The 21,059-nt window shown below is 45.1% G+C and overlaps 3 protein-coding genes across 4 annotated transcripts in view; 1 reads left to right on the top strand and 2 right to left on the bottom strand.

The window, feature by feature from the left end:
• KANSL3 (KAT8 regulatory NSL complex subunit 3) overlaps nucleotides 1-235 on the bottom strand; it is a 40,727-nt gene extending 40,492 nt beyond the window's left edge. For both annotated transcript variants that reach the window (XM_077749220.1, XM_077749215.1), the window contains exon 1: nucleotides 163-235. The gene's annotated coding sequence lies outside the window, so the exon portion shown is untranslated. The remainder of the gene's footprint in view (nucleotides 1-162) is intronic.
• Nucleotides 236-7,549: 7,314 nt separating this feature from the next.
• Nucleotides 7,550-21,059, top strand: part of FER1L5 (fer-1 like family member 5) — a 54,957-nt gene continuing 41,447 nt past the window's right edge. The window contains exons 1-10 of the mRNA XM_077749212.1: nucleotides 7,550-7,783; nucleotides 9,861-9,913; nucleotides 10,768-10,859; nucleotides 11,569-11,677; nucleotides 13,349-13,403; nucleotides 13,848-13,948; nucleotides 15,955-16,083; nucleotides 17,150-17,212; nucleotides 17,963-18,013; nucleotides 20,667-20,697. Of these exons, the coding sequence (XP_077605338.1) occupies nucleotides 7,699-7,783; nucleotides 9,861-9,913; nucleotides 10,768-10,859; nucleotides 11,569-11,677; nucleotides 13,349-13,403; nucleotides 13,848-13,948; nucleotides 15,955-16,083; nucleotides 17,150-17,212; nucleotides 17,963-18,013; nucleotides 20,667-20,697 (769 nt within the window). The 5' untranslated portion in view covers nucleotides 7,550-7,698. The remainder of the gene's footprint in view (nucleotides 7,784-9,860; nucleotides 9,914-10,767; nucleotides 10,860-11,568; nucleotides 11,678-13,348; nucleotides 13,404-13,847; nucleotides 13,949-15,954; nucleotides 16,084-17,149; nucleotides 17,213-17,962; nucleotides 18,014-20,666; nucleotides 20,698-21,059) is intronic.
• LMAN2L (lectin, mannose binding 2 like) overlaps nucleotides 10,776-21,059 on the bottom strand; it is an 81,171-nt gene continuing 70,887 nt past the window's right edge. The window contains exons 9-10 of the transcript XR_013331349.1: nucleotides 13,423-13,487; nucleotides 10,776-11,473 (exon numbers count right to left, since the gene is read on the bottom strand). The gene's annotated coding sequence lies outside the window, so the exon portion shown is untranslated. The remainder of the gene's footprint in view (nucleotides 11,474-13,422; nucleotides 13,488-21,059) is intronic.

Genomic DNA, 21,059 nt, shown 5'->3' with positions numbered 1-21,059 from the left:
GCCCGCCCGGCCCCAGCGGCCCCGCCCCGGGCTCTGGCCTCCGGGCCCCGCATGCCCAGGGAGTCCTGAAGCCCTCGTCGAGGTCCCCGCCCGTCCCGCCCGGGGCCGCGACCCCCCACCAACCCCGGCCCTGCCACCCGGCCTGCGCCGGCTTTCCCTCACCCGCAATCGCCGGGCCGCGCGCTCGGCCCGGGCCGGATCCCTGCGCGCGTGCGCGTTACCGCCTCCACGCCCGGCTCTCGGCAAAACGCGGGAGCGGATTTTCAACTGAGAAGGGCGGTGAGCGAGAAAACCCGGAAAGGGAGGGGCCGCGGCCACAAAGGCGGGAAGAGGAGAGACGGGAGGCCCGCGAGGCTCGCAGGCAGAGTCAGCACCAAGTCTCGAGTCGACGACACCACGGCCCTGCGGCTGAGGAGTTTAAGGAGGCAGTGACGTTCAAGGTAGAGACCAGACCTGAGGGGGTGGCGTCTCAGCGCCAACACTTAACTCCCCAGCTTTATGACCCCAGCAAGATCTCAGCGTCCCACCCCCTCCCCCACCATCTGTAAATGTGCAAATACTTCACTGGGCGGCTGAGAGAATTAAGTGGGAAATGCCTGGTACCTGGCAGGAGCACAAATAGGTCTCAGGATGGTAATTACCACGAGGAACCCCCAGAATGTTCTACAAGAAGGAAGATTTCTGACGATAGGATTGCGGGCGGTGTCATGAAGGGGAAGTCTCACCTAAGGCCGGGTTCTGAAGGACCAGGCCATTGCAGAGGGATTGGGAAGGTTAGTGAGGGCAGACTCGGGGCTAGCAAATGGGCCAAGTGCAGCCCAACACCATTTTCTTTGGTCTCCCCATTGCTTTCTTCAAAATTTATTTAATTGCAAACATTTGAACCTAAGGAGGTTTCATGTAAAAATCCAGACTTCTGGGTTCTTTTGAAAAGTTGGAGGCTGTGGCAGCACTGAACTCACCTTCCAGTGTGGCAGGTGTGGAGTGTGCATATGCCCTCACTCTGGCCAACTTCACCGGGCCTCCTTGGCCACCCCCTCCCCAGCTCCCCACTGTGACATGGTTACCCAGCTCCGCACCACACACACACACACACACACACACACCCCACCCCCAGGCTAGATTTAACTGCAGGTGTGCCTGGAATGGAAAACACAATCCAGAGTCAAGTCCAATCATCTTAGGGTGTTTAGTGGATTGGTTCAACTCATTTTCCTTGTCTATCAGGGCAGGAGTGAGATAACTGAAATAAAGCTAATGGAAATAGGTGCAGAGACCAGCCAAAAGAAAGAAACACAGTGCGGCAGAGGGCCTGCACTGTGCAACACAGAGCCTAGCATGCCCAAGGGAAAGATGGAAGGTCAGGGAGTGGGGAAGCAGTGGAGAGAAAGGAGGCAAACTGTGGTCATTTCACAGTTCCAGACTATTTCCAACAAGATGGTGACCATTCTGTATAGCAGAGATGTCAAAACCTTAGTGCTTGCTTTGCAGGGTTTTTGTTTTATTTTGTTTTGTTTTTTTCCAGTGCCTTGGCAGACGTGATTAATCAATTACAGCCCACTGTGAACCCACATACAACTTCAAAATCTTTTTCTCCACACAGGACTCCAGTGGTCACTACCAATTGATTAGAGTTGGCCATCTTCTCTTTAAAATGCCTTTCCTTCTTCTGATATCCCGTAGGATACACTTGGCTTTCATTCATTCATTCATTCATTCACAAATAGTTCTTAAACTCCTACTATGTGATAGGCAGTGCGTTAGGTGCTAGGGATATAGCACCAATGAGGCATGCTTCTTTTTAATCTGCATAAATAATTGTTAAATTTCTAACTGTGAAAATAAGAATATTTATATATAAGAATACCAAACAATTCTAAGTGACATAAATTTCCCTATTTTCATTTCAATGGCTTTATATGCTAGGTTCTATTATAGTTGTATCCAAGGAGGTAAAGTATTTTGCCCAAGGTTACACAGCCAGTAAGTTTCAAAGGCAGAACTGGAACCCAGACAGTCTGGCTCCAGAATCTAGGTATTTGATCCCTCACAGCTCCACTCCCCAGCATGCCTACTGTGATTAGATAATGAGCAAGGTGATGAGCATATAGAACAGTGAGCCAGCCTTGGTTGGGTGATGGGATAGTTGTCCCTGTGAAGGTAACAATGAAGTTGAAGCCAAGAGAATGAGTTAATGTGATAGATGTTGGGAGAGAAGATCTCCATGAGAAAGAACAGGAAAAAAAAGGGGGGGGGGACTGAGGCAAAAAGGAACTTGATAACATTAAAAAAAAAAGTGAGAACGGTATAATTAGGAAACAGGTGGAAAGAGATGAAGTTGGAGAGAACATAAGCCAGAACCTGCAGGGCCCTAGTAAGAATTTTGGCACTGACCATAGACTGCCTTGTGTTAACCTTCCTGTATTTGGTAAATAAAGAGTAGATCCTCAAAGTCACTAGCAGTACCTTCTTTGTATCCTTCAGAGAACACAGCCCAGGACAAAGGGGGTGGTTCTGTGTTGACTAATGGTTGATGGATTGGTTGACAGATAGCAGGACACCCCAGGCAAAAGACATGGTTCAAGTTGAAAAACAAATCTTTACCACTTTACATCCACTAGGATGGATAAAAGTCAACAGTGACAACAAAAATGTAAAGAGTGGGGCACCTGGGTGGCTCAGTCACTTAAGTGTCCGACTTTGGCTCACGTCATGATCTCACGGTTCGTGGGTTTGAGCCCCGCATTGGGCTCTGTGCTAACAGCTAGCTCGGAGCCTGGAACCTGCTTCTGATTCTGTGTCTGCCTCTCTCTGACCCTCCCCTGCTCACACTGTCTCTCTCTCTCAAAAAAATAAATAAAACATTAAAAAAAAAAGAAAACATGGTAAGGATTGCCTGGCTGGCTTAGTCGGTAGACCATGAGAGTCTTGATCTTGAGGTTGTGAATTTGAGTCCCATGTTGGACAGAGAGATTACTTTTTTTTATTAAAATTTTTTTTAACATTTATTCATTTTTGAGAGAGAGAGAGAGAGAAAGCACAAGCTGAGGAGGGTCAGAGAAAGAGGGAGACACAGAATCCAAAGCAGGCTTCAGGCTCTGAGCAGTCAACACAGAGCCTGGCATGGGGCTCAAACCCACAATCTGTGAGATCGTGACCTGAGCCAAAGGTGGATGCTTAACCAACTGAGCCACCAAGGCATCCCAAGACTACTTTTTTAAAAACGATAAAAAGTGTTGACAAGTATGTGGAGAAATTAAAATCCTCAAGCATTGGTGGCTGGATTGTAAAATAGTGCAACCACTTTGGAAAACAGTCTGACAGTTCCTCAGAAAGTTAAACATAATGGTAACTCCATTCTTACAGGTATACTCAAGAGAATTGAAAACATATGTACACATAAAAACAAGTATACAAGTGTTTAAAGCAGCATTATTCATAATAGCTAAAAAGTGTTAACAACCTAAATGCCCATAAACTGTTGAGTGGATACATAAAATGTGGTATATCTATACAGTGGATTTATCAAGCCATAAAAAGGAGAGAAGTACTGATACATGTTACAACATGTATCATGGATGAACCCTGAAAACATTACATTATGTGAAAGAAGCCAGTCAAAAAAAGCCACATATTGTACAATTCCATTTATGTGAAACATCCAGAACAGGCAAATCCATAGAAACAAAAAGTAAATTCATGTTTCCAGAGGTTAGGGGAAGGGGAAAATGGGGAGTGACTGCTAATGGATATGAGATTTATCTTTAGGGTGATGGAATATTCTGGAATTAGTGGTGATAGTTGCACAACATTGTAAATATACTAAAAACCTGAATGGTACAGTTTAAAAGCCTGGATTTGTGGTATGTGAATTATATCTCAGTAAATCTGCTATTAAAAAAAACGTGATTATTATTTTTTAAATGTTTATTTATTTATTTTGAGAGAGAGAGCACACGTGCACGAGCAGGGGAGGGGCAGAAAGAGAGAGGGAGAGTGAATCCCAAGCAGGCTCCATGCTGTCAGCACTAAGCCTGACACAGGGCTTGATCCCATGAACTGTGAGATCATGACCTGAGGCCAAAATTAAGAGTCATATGCTTAACCGACTGAGCCACCCAGGATCCCCAAAAACTTTATTATTTTAATCCACTGAGATTTTGGAGTTGTTTGTTACCTCACCATAACATAACCCATCCTGACTGACACATTCAGCCAGGCTATCAATCTAGTGCATGGGCAGAGTAAAGACATGTGCAAACCAGCAAATACTCAAAAAATTCAGAAAGCTATGAAAAAGTGTGTCCCACTAGGATGAGAGAATAACTTAAGAAAGAAGAAGACATAGGATCTGGGAAACAGGATCCAACACGGGAGACAGACACAGGGAATTCTAAAGATGATGGTGAGGGAAAGTTCTGGGATGGTAGCTGTGCTCCAGGGCTGGGGAGTAACCAGTGTAGCCTGGACAGAAGGCCAGAAGGGATATCCCCAGGAGAAACAGTGAAACTGGTAAAATACCTGATGGATTTGAATCTGGTGGAAATTGTATTAAAAGGAGTATCACAGGGTGCCTGGCTGGCTCAGCCAGAAGAGCATGTAACTCTTGATCTCAGGGTCCTAAGTTCGAACCCCACGTAGGGTGTAGAGATTACTAAAAACAAAAACAAAACAAAAAAACCCAAACTTCAAAAAACAAGAGTATCGCAGAGCTACTGAAGGATGTTGGAAGACTTGGTCAGACTTTTAAGATAAGCAAGCAAATGAAAAAACAAAGCAATTCCTAACTTACAGTAAAACACAAAATTATATAAGAAAGGATATGGAATGAGAGTACAGCTGACCCTTGAACAACGCCAGGATTAGGGATGCAGACTACTCTACCTTGCACAGTCAGAAATCCATGTATAATTTTTGACTCCTTCAAAAGTTAACTGCTAATAGCCTGCTATTGACTGGAAGCCTTACTAATGGCATAAATGGTTGATTAACACATATTTTACATGTTATAAGTGTTATATACTATATTCTAACAATAAAGTAATCTAGAAAAAAGAAAATTATTAAGGAACTTATAAGGAAGAGAAAATACATCTATAGTACTACACTGTATTTATTGAAAAAAATCCACTTATAAGTGGACCTACACAGGGGTGCCTGGGTGGCCTGGGCAACTGACTCTTGATTTTGGCTCAGGCCATGATTCCAAAGTCATGGGATCAAGCCCCAGGTTGGGCTCTGGGCTAAACATGGAGTCTGCTTGGGATTTTCCCTCTCTCTCTCTTCCTCTGTTCCCTCCCCTACTCACATTCTCTCTAAAATTAAAAAAACAAACAAGTGGACCCGCACAGTTCAAATGTGTTATAAAGGTCAATTGTATATTACTTGATATGCAGTGGAAAAAATATACATCATCATAATAAAGAAAATAGTGAATATGGATTTAGTCCCCAGATGAGGTGTCATTATATTGGGAGAACAGAATGCAGAAAAGGCAGAATGAGAGAAACCTAAACTCCTGTGCATGATAAACAGCAGTAGCAATGTCTGAAAGTGATGAATTGGGAATTTTGGGAGAGAGAACCTAGGAGTCTGGAAGAAATGACACATGGGGTAAGAGTTGACTTAATAGACAACATGTCAAAATGAAAAATTCAAGGGTTGCTATTTAGAAATATAGAGGTTAATATTAGTATAAATGACCAAAAAAGAGCACTTCTTGCCCCATCTCTCCCACCCTTTATTCTCTCTCCCTGGCACTTATTTTGGGCCAGATTTCTGCTGTTTTTCTATTTATTCTCCCATCAGTGCCATATAGGGATTTTTATCTCTTCTCTGCCCTGTTCCTTCCTCAGCACATCAGTCTTACTGTCTTTTCATTCTTTGCTAATTTGGGAGATGATAAATGATTTCTTGCATTTCTTTGCTTATTATTAATGGGCTCAATTTTTTACATCTTTGTTTTGGGGGGGTGGTTTTGAATCCAACTTGGCAAAGTGTAAATGGTATCTCACTGAGTTTCTTTGATTAATGGACAGATTTTTTTCTACATCTTTTTTTTTTTTTTTTTGGTCCACTTGGGCAATCATATGTTATAAACTTTCCCCCATCTTCCTTGGGAATATTCATCTTTTTCTTATTGAATTATAAAAACTCACATTAGAAGTACCTGGCTAACTCAGTTAGGTGGAACATGCAACTCTTGATCTCGGGGTTGTGAGTTCAAGCCCCACATTGGATGTAGACATTACTTTAAAAAACAATGTCTTTGAAAACATATATTTTTAAAAAGTTCACACTAAAATCACTACTAACCTTTCAAACATTACTTATGATGCACATGTTCCCTACTTTGATGTTTGTCATTTAAGATATGTTTTTCTGCATAGGAATTTTAGATTTTAGGGGTGCCTGGGTGGCTTAGTCAGTTAAGCGTCCAACTTTCGCTTAGGTCATGATCTCGCGGTTCATGGGTTCGAGCCCCGCGTCGGGCTCTGTGCTGACTGCCAGCTCAGAGCCTGGAGCCAATTTCAGAGTCTGTATCTCCCTCTCTCTCTGACCCTCCCCTGCTCACGCTGTCTCTCTCTCTCTCCTAGAAATAAATAAAAAATATTTAAAAAAAAAAAAGGAATTTTAGATTTTATGGAGTCAAACCTATCAGCCTTTCCATTTCCAGGGTTTACTTTCGTGTCATGATGCTTAGTTTGGAAAATCATGAACAATGCAAAAAGCTTTGTTTTGTGTTTAGATTTCAAGAAAAACTGTCAGGAAAAAACTTTTTAAATCTGCTGCATTGGAAAGCAGTTATAGCACCAAGATCCCACATGTAGCTTTTTGGTCTTTGAAAGCCATACATCTTTTAGGAGGCATAGTGAGGTTACTGTTAAATTGTTTGATCAACTAATATATATTTTTAAAATATCCATTAATCTTTGTGCTACTGGATAAGGTGTAATTTATACAACGTTCGAACATTAAGCAGAAGTCTTAGTGTGGAAGAGACCAGAGCAAACGATCCAGCTCCATCTTCATGACAAGAGGCCTCGAGGTCAGTCAAGATGCCATTGCAAAATTATACTGACGTTGAGATTTTTCTTTCACTTTACAAACCAGCTAGCATAAGAGCTCATTAATTAAAAAGCTGATTTTTTCCCTTTGTTAAAGACAGATCCATTTCTGGACTTAGGTTTCCTTTAGAAAAAAGGAGGCTTACGTGTTTGCTTACACATTAGGAAGGGCTTCTCCTGAATCATTATTGAAACAGTCTTTGATTTCCATACTCCTTTTCTCACATCACCTCGCTGCTTTTATTTTCTCATCTAAATTGTGTGACTTTGACAATGATTCACTTCAGATAACTTGCATATGTAAAGAGGAAACATTAACCGTACACCTGATCTTGAAATCAGGACGGTGAGAAGAAGAGAGAAAGAGGGAACGCAGAATGGCCACATTATTTCTAGAAGCCCAGTCACATGAAGCCATTGGGCTCCACACTCCTTGTGACTTCTTCCTCCTGTCATTCCCCACCCTTCCTCTCCAGAACCAAGAACCGTTCACCTTTGTGACATCACCTGTAGTGCTAAGCAACAGACCTGGGGCTCTCTTCACCCCCATGAGCCCCTGGAGAACATTGGACCAAGGTGCTCCAAGAAAGAAGCTTTGCTGCAGAGGGAAGGAGAGAAGAAGGTGGACGACATGCTGCGGGTTGTCGTAGAGTCAGCCAAGATTAGCCCACCCCGAAGCCCCCCACCCAGACCCTGCGTGTCCATCTACTTCCAAGGTGAGAGCCAGGCTCCTGGATGGGAGAGGGGAGCCCCAAGAGGGAACATGCAGTCAGTGAAAAAAAAGACTTTTGCCCTGATCTGTAAAAGATGCCCTGTGTGACAGAAGAGTTAGGTGGACACCGTCCAGTTCTTTAAAAACTTACCTTTATTGCTATTATTTTCTCCTATTATGACATCTCTGCCTGCTGTTTTGTTTTCTGGGTTTTTTTTTGTTTTTGTTTTTGNGATGCCCTGTGTGACAGAAGAGTTAGGTGGACACCGTCCAGTTCTTTAAAAACTTACCTTTATTGCTATTATTTCTCCTATTATGACATCTCTGCCTGCTGTTTTGTTTTCTGGGGGTTTTTTTGTTTGTTTTTTTTTTCAGGGAAATGGCTATGGGGAAAAGAGAAGGTTAATACTTCTCAAGCTGCTTCTGTGAACTAGGGCTGTGCCACAAACTGAGGCCTAAAAGAAAAAAAAAAGTACTTGCTTCATAGGATCAATGTGAGGATTTTAAAAGATAATATATGTACAGCTCTTTGTACAACATCCAGTAATGACCATTCCATCCTATGAGAGCCTTTTCATAAACATAATGATTTTTTCTCCTCACAACAATCCCACGAGTCAAGTTTTATTGTCTCCATTTTTTATAGATAAAGAAAAGTGTCCAAGAAGGTTGGGGGATGAAAGGATTTGGGGAAGAACATGAATAAGATGAAGAACATGAATAAGATGAAGTGTGTCTATGTAACACAGAGCTGGGAGCATAAAGGGAAGAAGGCCAGGAGAAATGGACTGTCTGTAGGTGGAAAGTAGGGGGAGGTGGATGCAGGCAAATGAGGTTGCCCAGCCCATGTGGGAGCGAGAAAATTAGGGCCAAGAGAGAGAAGACACAGTAGTTTCTATAACAGACATGATGAGGTATCTTCATTTTTTTTTCTGGGTTGTAAAACGGTGCTCACTGAATGTGACAACACTCCTCAGAGAGTGGACATCTGGGACTCCAGGGTCACAGAACCATACATGTTGATGTCCCCAGGTACAGGTGGAGTGGATGTTCAGTGTGTATTAGCCATGAGCCAGAGGGTAGCTTGATTCGGAGCCTTCTTTCCTACCACCTTGAAGGTATCATCTTTCTCCTCCCAGAAATACCTCTTACAAAGATGCCTACATCCCAGACTCCTGGGCTTACCCACAGATTTACCTACAATTTCTTATAACTGAATGTTTGATATTTTTTACTCTCTTTTCACCTTTCCAAGCCCCTCTTGCCCCATATACCATCCACTCCCCTGCACCCTTTTCCACCACCCAGCTTGCATATGCATTCTCTATCCCCCTCTTTCACATTCTTTCTTTGGGAAGGATCTTAAAGTAATTTAGCAATTTAGAGGTTCTTTGCAGGACTATAGATTGTTCTTTGTTCAAGATATTTCTGGAGGAGGGGGATTTTAGTGGATGCAGAACTCTCAACCCATTATAGATGTTTTGGCATGTCTTAAGGTCGACCAGACTTTGCTCTGGTAACAAATAAACCTTTAAATCTCTATGCCTTAACACAATAAAAGTTTATCTCTTATTCATACAAAGTCCTACATCGATGGGGCAGCAATCCTGAGTGGCTCCTCCAAGCAGTGGTTTAGGGACCAGCTGCTTGCTGCTTTTGGCTGTAAAGTCATCCTGGAACCACCCTGCCCATAGATTGTGAGGGTGGATGTGTGGAGTGGAGAGAGGAAGAATGTCTTGGGAGATTTTAGGAGCCGATCTTGGCAGTGATGAAAATCGCTCCCACACCACATTGGTCAGAATGAATCTTGTGGCACCACCTGGATGCAAGATGGCTAGGAACTACATACCATGGAAGAAAATGAAGCAAACACATTATCTGTCAGATGGGATAATGTTACTCTTACAAAAAGTGAGAAATTTTGAAACGCTCGGAGTTAAGAATCAGCTTCATAGCACATCTCCCAAAAATCCAAATGTAGATTTGAAGTTTTCTTAGAGTCCTCCCTCTCTTTACCACACTTGAACCTAGACTTTGAAATATTCCCTACTACCAATGACAGCCCCTTGGTACCTTTGCAGATGTCAAGAGGAGAACTCGTGAAGTAGAAGGGAATAACCCCACATGGAATGAGGTAAAACACATCAGGACAAACCCAAAAGAAGCAATGACACCCCAATAGTGAGGTTGGGTCCTGGCCATGTGCAGAATTCTAGAGAGAGGGCAGGGAGCCTCATAAGCTTTCCCCAACGCCAAGGCATCTCAGCCTGGGAGGAGCCCATGAACCCATATGGCTGTACAGGCCTAAGGGCCACAGCAGCCACATCTGCCCAGAGCTGTTCTTGGCCCTTCCCCTCCACTCTGGGGATGGACTATGATATGGCCCATCTTGTCCAACCTGGCCATCCTGATGTTCCCAGAAACCTGAAGCAGAGACGGGGCTCCCTATGCAGAATCCCACTAATCTTCCATCCATTCATATCCCCCCATGCCCACCCTGAGTCCCCAAACTCCTTAACTAAGACGCTCATGGTATTGCAGTCACATTGCAGAGCCCAGGTAGGATGCTCAGCACCTTGGTGAAAGGTAGTTAATGCCATCCTCTTAAGAAACCAGACTTGAGGGGCACCTGGGTGGCTCAGTTGGTTAAGCATCTGACTTCAGCTCAGGTCACAATCTCACAGTCCTTGGGTTCGAGCCTCGCATCGGGCTCTGTGCTGACAGCTCAGAGCCTGAAGCCTGCTTCAGATTCTGTATCTCCCTCGCCCTCTGCCCCTCCCCCACTCACATTGTCTCTCTGTCTCTCAAAAAATAAAATAAAGACAGAAAAAAAATTTTTTTAAAAAAGAAAGAAACTACACTTGAGAGAGGTTCCTCAGTTGAAGACAAACACCATTCCAGCCCATTCCCTGCATCTTTCCTCATTTCCTAGAAGGGTGGGAAGGAGAGGGTGGAGGAAAGATGCTGATCTCTCCATGCCTCCCACAGACGCTAATCTGGCACCTCTGGGACTGCTCCTTGCAAGATGACTCTCTTCTGCAAATCATCCTTCGGGACATGGGCACCATAAAGAAAGAAAGGTGAGGCAGAGAGAGTCAGGAGGCTGACTCTCTGACCAAAAGCCACTGCACATGCTGCCTCTCCTGTCTCTATCCATAGCTCACTCAGGTGGCAAGGACCATACCCTTTCCAGCTGACTAATGGGGGAAAAATGGTGGTGGGGGGTCTGTGGAAGGGTGGTGAGGCTGGGTATGCAGACTAGAACCAGGAACATGGGAAGCCAGGGGCAGTTCTGTCTTTTCTGAAGCCACAGGATCTCAAACCTCTGCTTCTCTCTACCCAACCCTGGCTTCCCACCATGGCCCCATTCTAGTACCCAGCAGAGACTAACATCCACTGAGACTGAAGCTAGGGTATCCCAAGTCAAAATTCCTAGGGTGGAGAATCTGATTGGCCCAGCTTCCATCAGGTGTCTACCCCTGGTCCAATCAACTGTTACTTGGCACTGTTCCCATTCAATAAGAGTGTCAAAGTGAGCTTCTGGAAAGGAGCTGGGCAGGGCAGAGCCAGTAACTGGGGCACCCAGTGCTCAGAGCTCCAAAGTCAATTCCCAGAGACATGAGAGCCCTGCATTCTCTGGTGGATGCTTCACATCACTGTTCTTCCTTCAGCCTCTCTGTGTGGACAACATTGCCTGTAAGAGAGAAAACCCTAGATAAAGTCATGCCTGGGAAAAAGACATGCTTTCCCCCTGGCTCAGGATCTTATATGTGTTCTTCATCTCCCCAGGTTCATTGGCCTGGCTACAGTAATGCTCGAGCCCTTGGTGCAAAATCCGAGCAAGGTCCTTTTTGTGAAGGACCTGACCCTGCTTAACTGTGCCATGATGTCCACAGATGTGAGTTGTGTCCCAAGAAGGGTGGCTAGAGGAGTGGGGGCAGCTGGTGAAGCTAGGCTACTCCACTTTAGCAGAGGCCCAGTGCCTTCACCAGAGAGCACTTCCTGCCCTAGAAGGCCCCACCACACTGCCGTCATCTCCCTGACATCCCTATTCTGCTATCCATCCACCCTCCCACCCCCACATCCACCCATTTAGATTGATTATTTAGTCAGTTGTCCGTTGGGTGTCAACAACTGTGTTAAGCCTGGGATACAAAACTGAATGAAGCTCATGGTCCACTGATACCACTCACAGTGACAAGTGCTCCAGCACAAGGGTCAGGAAGGCTAGGTCACTGAGGTCGGGAGGAAGTGAATGATTCCATGTGGGAGGTAGCAGAAGGCTTTGTAGAAGATGTGATTAAGATAGATAGAGGTAGACAAAGACCAACCAAGGAGAATAAGCAAAGGCTGTTTATACAGAGCTGGCTATGTATTTCAGCAGACACTCAAAGACAGGCAGAGGAGGGGGAAAACTACAGTGGAAACAGGGAAGGCTCTCTGTATGCCCTAATTGAAGGCTATTGGTGGGGGAAGCTATAAGTGGATCAACTAGAAGCTGGGCATCCTATGTGATTGGTGAGGGATGTGTATTTGAATTTCTCTGGCTGATCCTAATTGGAAAGAAGGGACAAAAACTAGGGAACCTATCAGTTATTAATTAAGTCCTGGCTATTTGGGGCCAGTTGTTATAGGGATTATTGTTTGGCTTCCTGGACTGGTTGCTAGAGGCGTACTCTGACTTCCTACAAGGCTGACTTAGAGATAGCAGGATGGCTTCCCAGGCTGGTTACTATAGATATATTGGGTTGGTTTCCTAAATTGATTGCTGCAGATTGTAGGCCAGATCTAATTTTTATATAAGGTCTGGCCATTTTCCACTTACATATCGAGTTTCTCAGTGGGCACAAGATTGCTCAATGGACAGGAAAGAAAGACAATCCCAGGCAAGGGTGTAAGGTACATGTGTGAGGGCTGGAGGAAGAGAGGGGCAGACAGCAGGTGCAGGGAGGGTTGGCTGCTGCGCTGCTGGCACACGGGGATTGGAAGGATGTAAAGGGGATGGTGGGAGAGCTGAGACTAGCTGAGACCGGGGACCAGAGGTGAATGGTCTATGCTAGTGAGTTGTGACTTTACTCTGATTGGTTAGGGCATTTACACAGTGTTTAGGGGGCTATTCTGGGAAAGGTCTGGAGTTTGGATGGGTAATGAGAGCACTTGGAGGCAAGAGGTTAATTAAGAGGTATTTGCAGGAGTTCTCACTTAAAGTCAGGAGATGTTAGGCTAGGAGGATTGCTGTTGGCATCAGCAGTTCTGGGCTGGTCCCAAGGTGCCTCTCCCTCTCCTCCCCACCCCACCACACCCCCTTGTCGCCACCACTGCCATGTGCCTCTTCTGTTCTCCAAATCCCCTCTGCTATAACCCATTGCTCTTCTCCAACCAGTTCAGAACCTCCCTCCACCCCAGACTTCACAGGCCCATGGCGTGGCATGGCCTGGTACCATGGCCAGCATTGCTCCCCACAGGGGGACTAGGCATGAACTCAGCCAGGCCAGGTGAGGTTCCAGTGTTATAACGTGGCCAAGGATTGGAGAATTTGGCTTCAAGCTCCCCTGCCTTTGCCTTGCAGTGCACTGTCACCCTACAAGTGGCTCTTATGAGAAACAAAGATATTGAAAAGATAGGTATGTACTTGAGACTTACCCCTGCTCTTCTCCAAGTATAGCTGGATGGGCTCTTTGGGACCTTTGAGGCCTATCCCTCGAGGCCTACAGAAAGATTATGACCAGGTTAAGGTTTAGAGGCCAGATCTCCAAACATGTGGCTGTTGTTATCTGTCCCCCTCCCAATATTTCCACTTGCCATCTCTAGACATAAAGCCCAGCCTCCAATGGCTGCAGATGGAAGCAAGGATGGCTGTTTCCAAGAACCCCCACATGTGGGGTGTAGGGCCCAGGGTTACTGAGAGGGAGAGGGAACCTATGTTCTAAGGAGGACATGTGCCCCTTTTGGGGCCTCTTGGCCATGGTTTTAGTCAACACCTAGTCACTAGGAATAGAACAATGAAATGGGAGCCAGTGCCTCAAAACCTGAGCCTCTGAGAGCCCACCCAGACTGTGTTTCCCCAGGTGATGGTGACTTTCTGGGCATAAGTGCACGAGAAGTGGCACCGATGGTCCCCAGCTCCGCCGTGTCCAAGCCTCTGTCTTCAAAGCCTCAACACTTTCAGGTGAGGACCTTCCAGGCTGAAAGCCGTCATGATTCACCTGACTCTCTCATTGCATCCCCAGTCCATCCCCATCTCTCCACAAAGTCATGGCAAAGGGCCAGAGCTCTTCTGAACCCTACTGCATCCCTTGCTTCTCTGGGCACCATTCTGAACCACTTCTGTAGAAAGTTGAAGCTAGAGACAGCTCCAGTGAGCCAATAGGAGGCACTGTTGGCTGTACACCAACCAGCCCTGGCAAGGACTGGGGAGGCGGAGCAGAAGGCCTGGACCCCACCCTTCAGGAGGCAACACAAGGTTGGCCATGTGCAGGGCAAAATGAGCTGTATGGGAGAGGATGAGGAGAGTTCCCACTATGACTTCTAGAATCCCCATGCCATGGCTTACCAACTTCCCTCTGATGCATAGCCTGTAGCCTGACATTTCTGCTGTGGTTTTGTCTGCTCCCCAGCCTGCCACTTGCCCAGGAGACTGGGCCCCATTCTTGACTGCCTTCTTCCTCACCCTACCCTTGCATCCAATTGATGGCCAAGTCCTAGTGCTTAATATTACCTGACCACCCCCACCTCTCCATCACCACATCATTTCCCTGGCCCAACCCACCACCATCACCTCCCTGAACCACCTCATAGGCTTCTCCTGAGTATCTAGCCTCCAGCTTTCTCCTGTCCATTCTTCAGTCAAAGTGATCTTTCAAAAGTGTCATTCTTACCTTACTATGCACCTTACTTAAAAATGTCCTTAAAAATGATGACACCCCCCCCCAAAAAAATGAGGACATCCATGACAGATGGTAGCTATACTTGTGGTGAGCAGAGCAGAACATATAGTTGTCAAATAACTATGTTGAATGCCTGAAACTAATGGAACATCATGTGTCAACTATACTTTAATTAAAAAATAATATGAAGCATATGAATCATATCCCAGGCCCTTGATAACACAAGCCTATTCCTCCAAGCCTCTCTGTCTCCTGCCTCTGCCCTTCCTCATCCTGCTCCACATCCTGGACACCTTGAAGTTCCCATTCTCAAGTTTCTCTCTCTAGCTGCCACATCTCTGCACATGCTGTTCTTCCTTTGGAGTACCTTCCTTTCCTCTTCCTAGGGGCCCCATCCCTTTCCATCAGGCTAGTTTGCCCAGGATAGAAGGTCACTGTGCCCAAATCACTGCCCTTCCTATGTAGTAGAGGTTAGGACAGAATTCGGACATGCAACCTATTTGCCAGGTTTGGCCCACTCTTGTCTCTGAGGGACAGGTAGCTGTATGTGTATCAATCCTTGAAGGGTCCCTAAACTTGATGGATACAAGTCATGGAGAACGGCTGGTCCATAGCCTGGGTTGGGAGACCCATATGTGATTTACTATCTATAGTAAGATGACAAATTTCCATGACTCTGCCCTGCTAGCCACTGCCATCTCTAGTTCTTTGTCCCCTTAGGCCTCAGCCAGCTTGGGTCTTTCCTGGACTTTGCCTTGCTCTTCCCCTCCTGCCTTCTAATTCTAGGCCCAGATGTCACAGCCCCTTTACTGAGTCCCAGTAAAGTAATAAAGGGGAAGAAGAAATCACAAATCAGGAAGTAAATCACAGATCATTGATTCAATTGCATAGAGCTTTAAAATTCTGAATTCCTTAAAAAGATTGTAGACAAAAGTGAAAAAAACAACAAACTGGGAAAGATTAGACTTCATTCTGTATTCTGTAACAAGTCCATAGCAATTGAGAAACACTTGTGTAGCAATTAAGTCTATACAAGATGGAAAGGACAAAGCAGGGGCGGGGAGGTGGGGGGGTGGGGGACAGTTTCCAGAAAAGGAAACAGAAGGAGCCACAGCCTGTCCAGGCTGGCTGGCAGCTCCCTGTGGGTCGTTCTGTTTGCAATAGATGCCTCTTATCAGAACACTTTGTTCTTTAAGAAAAGAGTCTCTGTTGGAAAAGGGGGAGTCCAGGCCCCTGTGTTCCCTGTGTTCCCCTATACAACATCAGGTTCCCCTGTGTTCCCGTATAGGTCCGAGTGAAAGTGTATGAAGCCCGACAGCTCATGGGCAACAATATCAAGCCGGTGGTGAAGGTGGTCATTGGAGGCTACCAGCAGAAAACACGGATCAAGATGGGAAACAACCCCTTCTTCAATGAGGTGGGCCGCACATGACCTCCAGAGCTGAACAGGGCACTTGGGCCAAGTGGGCCAGCCAAGGGCTGGGCGTTTCCTTCAGGCATCAGGCAAGCTTGCTTCTTCCACAGACACTGACTGAGCATTGGCCAAGCACTGCTTGACACTGGAAATACAGATGAAATAATTTGAAGCCTCACATTGGAGGAGTCAGTAGACTGTGGTGGGATCAGCATGTGAACACGTAAACAATGAGAATGAGATAAGACTCAGGTTAACAGAGATCTGATCTGGTTGTGCTGTTAATACAACCATGAAATGCAGGCCCAGACCATGTATGTCTTGTCACTGCTGAAGCCCTAAGCTGTAGTATTGTGTCTGATGCACAGGTGGAAGTGCATAACTACTCACTGAATTAATCAGTGAACAGACCAATAAATAAAAGATGAAAGCACAGTGGAAGCAGGGAGGAGTGGGTGGACTGAGGAAGGGCTCCTGGAACCTTGAAGGAAGAATCTACCGGTGAAAGAGGAACGTTGTGGAGAATTAAAAGTCAGGAAAAAGCAACTGTGTCTTCAGATGCCTAGAAATGAGAAGCAGCAGAACTTGGAAGAACTGTAGATATGAGTGTGGCTGGAGGGGAGTGGCTAGAGGGAAGCCTGCAAAATGCACTGGGACCCTGTCATGGATGACACTTGGGAGCCACGGAAGGACTTAATTAGGAGAGTGATGGGGCTGGGTTTGCATTTGGGAAAGAGGGTTCTGGCTGTAGCAGGGGCTGGGGTGCAGTGGACTGATGGGGAAATCTAGAAGGAGGCAGAGGCTTGGGTCTCCATCCCTGGGCAGCTAGCTGGGCCTTGAGCCACACACATGACAGATCCTCCTGGGATCCCCTACCCTGCCTTTTACCCAGGCTAAACACCCTTCTGGAGCCTGAAAGGCCTCTGCTTCTGGAGGCAGAGCATCGGCATGAAATGGGCAAGGGCTGGGGAAGAAGCATACTATTCTGAGTCTTCAGGCTTACTGAGTCCCTGGATGACGTGGTAGAAGAAATGTCATCCAACCCCTACCCTCATTCTTTCTGCTTCAGATCTTCTTCCAGAATTTTCATGAGGTGCCTGCAAAGTTCTTTGATGAGACTATCTTAATCCAGGTGAGGAGCCAAGCAATATGGATCCATTTTCTTGTCCCACCTCAATTCTGGGAAGAACTTCAGCTGCCTCCCCCTACCTTTGGAGCCAGTCATTTCAGATGGTCCTTCTGACTCCAAGGCACAACCTCTACCACCTTCATCACTCCCTGGCAGCCCAGACTTCCACACATTTATTTAACAAATATTATGGAATGCCACTTACTAGACCCTGAGCTGGGCCCCAAGGTGACTTCCCATGTGCCAGAATTCTCATGTCACCAAAAGACCCCTCAAATGTCCCCTCAACATGGGACATTCCATTCCCTACCAGAGGGAACCCAGTAACAGTGATGAATGTGTGGTTATCAGATGCCTCCTGTGTGCCCAGCATAGGGCTAAGGAGAACAAGGAGGTCTCTCCCTTGAAGAGTGTACATGTTCTTGGGAACACAGGGACAGGGACATGGGAAATGATCAGGACAGCATGCAATGGAGAAAGTTGAGTGCAACACTTTCCTCTGGACTGACCTTTGAGTTGACTAAATGGATTGGACCCTCTGATCAATTTCCTCATTAATAAAATGGAACTAAGATTCTCAACCTTACAGGGTACCTCTGAGAATTAAGTGAGAAGAACTATGTGGAAGTGTGGGCCATTAGGAAGCATTAAATAAATTCTTAGAGAATCCCAAATGTGCCCTTACAATTCTTCCCATGGGGATGGGGGAAATGAGGGGTGTAAATAACAGATCTTTCTGGAACCCCCCTGCAGGTGAAGAATTCCACACTAATGAGATTCAACGCAGAGATCGGGAGATTCCAAGTGAGCTCTGGGTGAAGGAGGAGGTTTGGTGAAACAGTTAACAGAGACTCACCATGGGTTCCATGCCTTAGTCTAGGGGCAAAAACTTGGATTTTCCTGCAGAAATATCTAGATTTGAATCCACCTAACAACTAAGTTAAGTTATTTAGAATCTCTGCTTTCTCATCTATACAATGGGAATAAGTTGTTATAAGGATAAAAGTGTATACCATTCATGAAAGAGCTGGGTGCCATGTTGAATACTATGGAAACACTTCAAACCTCTGCTTCCAGGAGATGGAAGCAGAAGATCCAAAAACGCCAACCTAAGAAACACAGAGGAAATTGCTGCCTGTGAGAACAGAAGGAAAGGTTTGCTTTGGAAAGACACAGGCTGGGAGATGAGGAAAGCTGACACTCATGAAGGGCTAAATAAGATTCTCTAAACCCAGGAAGATCAGGAAAAGGTAGTGTTGCCAGATTAAATACAGTATGCCCCATTACATTTGAATCTTAAACGACAGGTACTTTTTAAATACAAGTATGTCCCAAATAATTACATGGCTCCTAATGAATACTGCAGGGGACATACATATACTAAACATGTAGCCATTGTTTATCTCTGGTTATAACTTAAATCAGCATCTGTATATTTATTTGCTAAATCTGGCAACCCCTGGAAAAGGCTTCCACCTTGGGAAAGGCACATTTAGGACAAATGAAAGTAAGGTTTCTTTCTCATTACTTGTAATAAGCGTATGAAGAGTCACGACCTATCCCTCAAAGAAGCAACATAGGCTTCAAAATGAGAGATTCTAGAGAGGTTATATGGCAGGTGGTAAAAAATGTGCTTTCAACAAAGACAACTGCACAATTTCCAGACAAGGACCAATGATATGAACTGTTAAATAAGTTATAGACATGAGAGAAAACTGAGACTTTTTAAAAAGTAATAATAATTTTNGACAGCACAGGCGGGGGGACAGGCAGAGAGGGGGGGTGACAGAAGATACTAAGCAGGCTCTGTGCTGAAGGCAATCAGCCCGAGCCCTATGCAAGCCTGATGCAGGACTTAGGCTCATAAACCGTGAGATCATCACCTGAGCTGAAGTTGGATGCTCAACCAACTGAGCCACCCAGGTGCCCTAGTCTTTTTTTTTTAAAATTACTTCTTTGGAAAATTTCAAACATCCACAAAAGCAGAGAGAATAATACCATGAATTCCCACATCCCGATCACTCAACTTTAATTCATTGCCAGTGATGTATTGTCTATACCTGCCTCCCCCCTTGGAATTATTTTGAATCAAATCTCAGACATCATATTTTATTTTTAATATTTCAGTAAATNAATGCCCATTCTCATCAACTCTTCATATGGTCCACTTTTACCTTAGCCATTCTATGTGTAGAGCTATCTCGCTGTGATGTTAACTTACACTTCCCCAGTGACTCGTGATGTTGAGTATCTTTTCATGTGCTTATTTGTCACCTATATATTTTCTTTGTTGAAGTATCTGTNTCTGTGATTCCCTCTCTCTCTGACCCTTCCCTGCTCATGCTGTCTCTCTCTCTCCTAGAAATAAATAAAAACATTAAAAAAATTTTTTTTAATTTAAATATTTTTCTCATTTTCATTGGGTCACTTTCTTACTGCTGAGTTTTGAGACTTTTTTATATATTTGGGATACAAATCCGTTTATCAAGATATATGACTTGGAAATATGTTCTCCCAGTATATGACCTGTCTTCCAATTTTCCGAAGTGTCTTTCAAAGAGCAGAAGTTTTGCATTTCAATGAAGTCTACCTCATCAAACGTTTCTGTTATGGATTGTGCTTTTCTTGTAGCTAAGAAATCTTTGCCTACGTAACCCAAATGGGTAACTGAGTTTGTTTTTTTTTAATGTTTATTTATTTACTTTGAGAGAGAGAGAGAGAGTTGGGAGAGGAGCAGGGAGAGAGGGAGACACAGAATCTGAAGCAGGCTCCAGGCTCTGAGCTGTCAGCACAGAGCCTGACACGGGGCTCAGATTCATGAACCAGGAGATCATGACCTGAACCAAAGTTGGATGCTCAACCAGCTGAGCCACCCAGATGCCCCAAAGGGGTAACTTAGTTTTAAAGCAGGCCTAACATGCAGAATATGGGGACTACTCTATGGAACCTTCAGATGTGGGATACAAGGATGACCTGAATATTTTGCGCTGCCTTGCCTCATGCCCCCTTCAATCCTGTACCACATCCCTTGGGCCTTAGTCAGAAACCCTCTTCCAGGGGAACGGGAAAGCCCATAGTCTCTTTGCCAGCTCCTCCCTTGACCATCCTCTTCCCTAGGATGAGAGAAACCTTTCTCAATCCAGGAACAGGGAAGAGTCAATGCTGAGTTGGCCAGGCACTGCCATATGGTGCTTAAGGATCCTTTCAATCCAGACCTGCTCACATAATTACTAGTTGTAAGACTTTAGTACCTTTTCTCACACCAGGTACCCTCCTCTGTAGAGTGTAGGTAATAATGGACCAACTTCTAGGCTGTTGTAGAGAGTAAAGGAGTTAGGGCAAGGCAAGTTCTCAAGCACTGGTGGCTAATACTGTCAGTTCAGTACTATTGCTTGTTGGTATTGCAAATCTTGGTTGATGGTCCTTACTAATCCTTATTCTACTCTTGTCTTTCCAGACAGATATTGGGTTTATCTACCATTCTCCAGGTAAGTAACAGTTGTTGCAAGTATGTGTGCCCTCTGAGAAAAAGCAGACCAGTTATCCACACATCTCAAAACTCCTGTATGTTCAGCACATGGGGGGAAAGTAATAGAGGGTATGAATTATTTTCTGTATTTGATAATATTTATAATCTTTCTCTGAAAAACTCAGAACATCCCTTTGGGTCAGATGCTAACCTTTTATTGCAACCTGGCGTTGAATTTCTATTTTTTGAGGCCAGTATTGAGGGACTGATATTTGAGTAGAGGTTTCCACTGTAACCATAACACACAACCTGGCCATAGCATACATACAAGGTTAAGATATGAACTTAGTGTTGGGGAAAATGCTTGCCTCTCTCAGAGCA

Source organism: Crocuta crocuta, unplaced genomic scaffold, assembly GCF_008692635.1.
Source record: "Crocuta crocuta isolate KB4526 unplaced genomic scaffold, BGI_CrCroc_1.0 scaffold118, whole genome shotgun sequence".
Lineage (NCBI taxonomy): Eukaryota > Metazoa > Chordata > Mammalia > Carnivora > Hyaenidae > Crocuta > Crocuta crocuta.
Note: the sequence above shows the minus strand (reverse complement) of the source record. Positions and strands in the feature narration are given on the sequence as shown.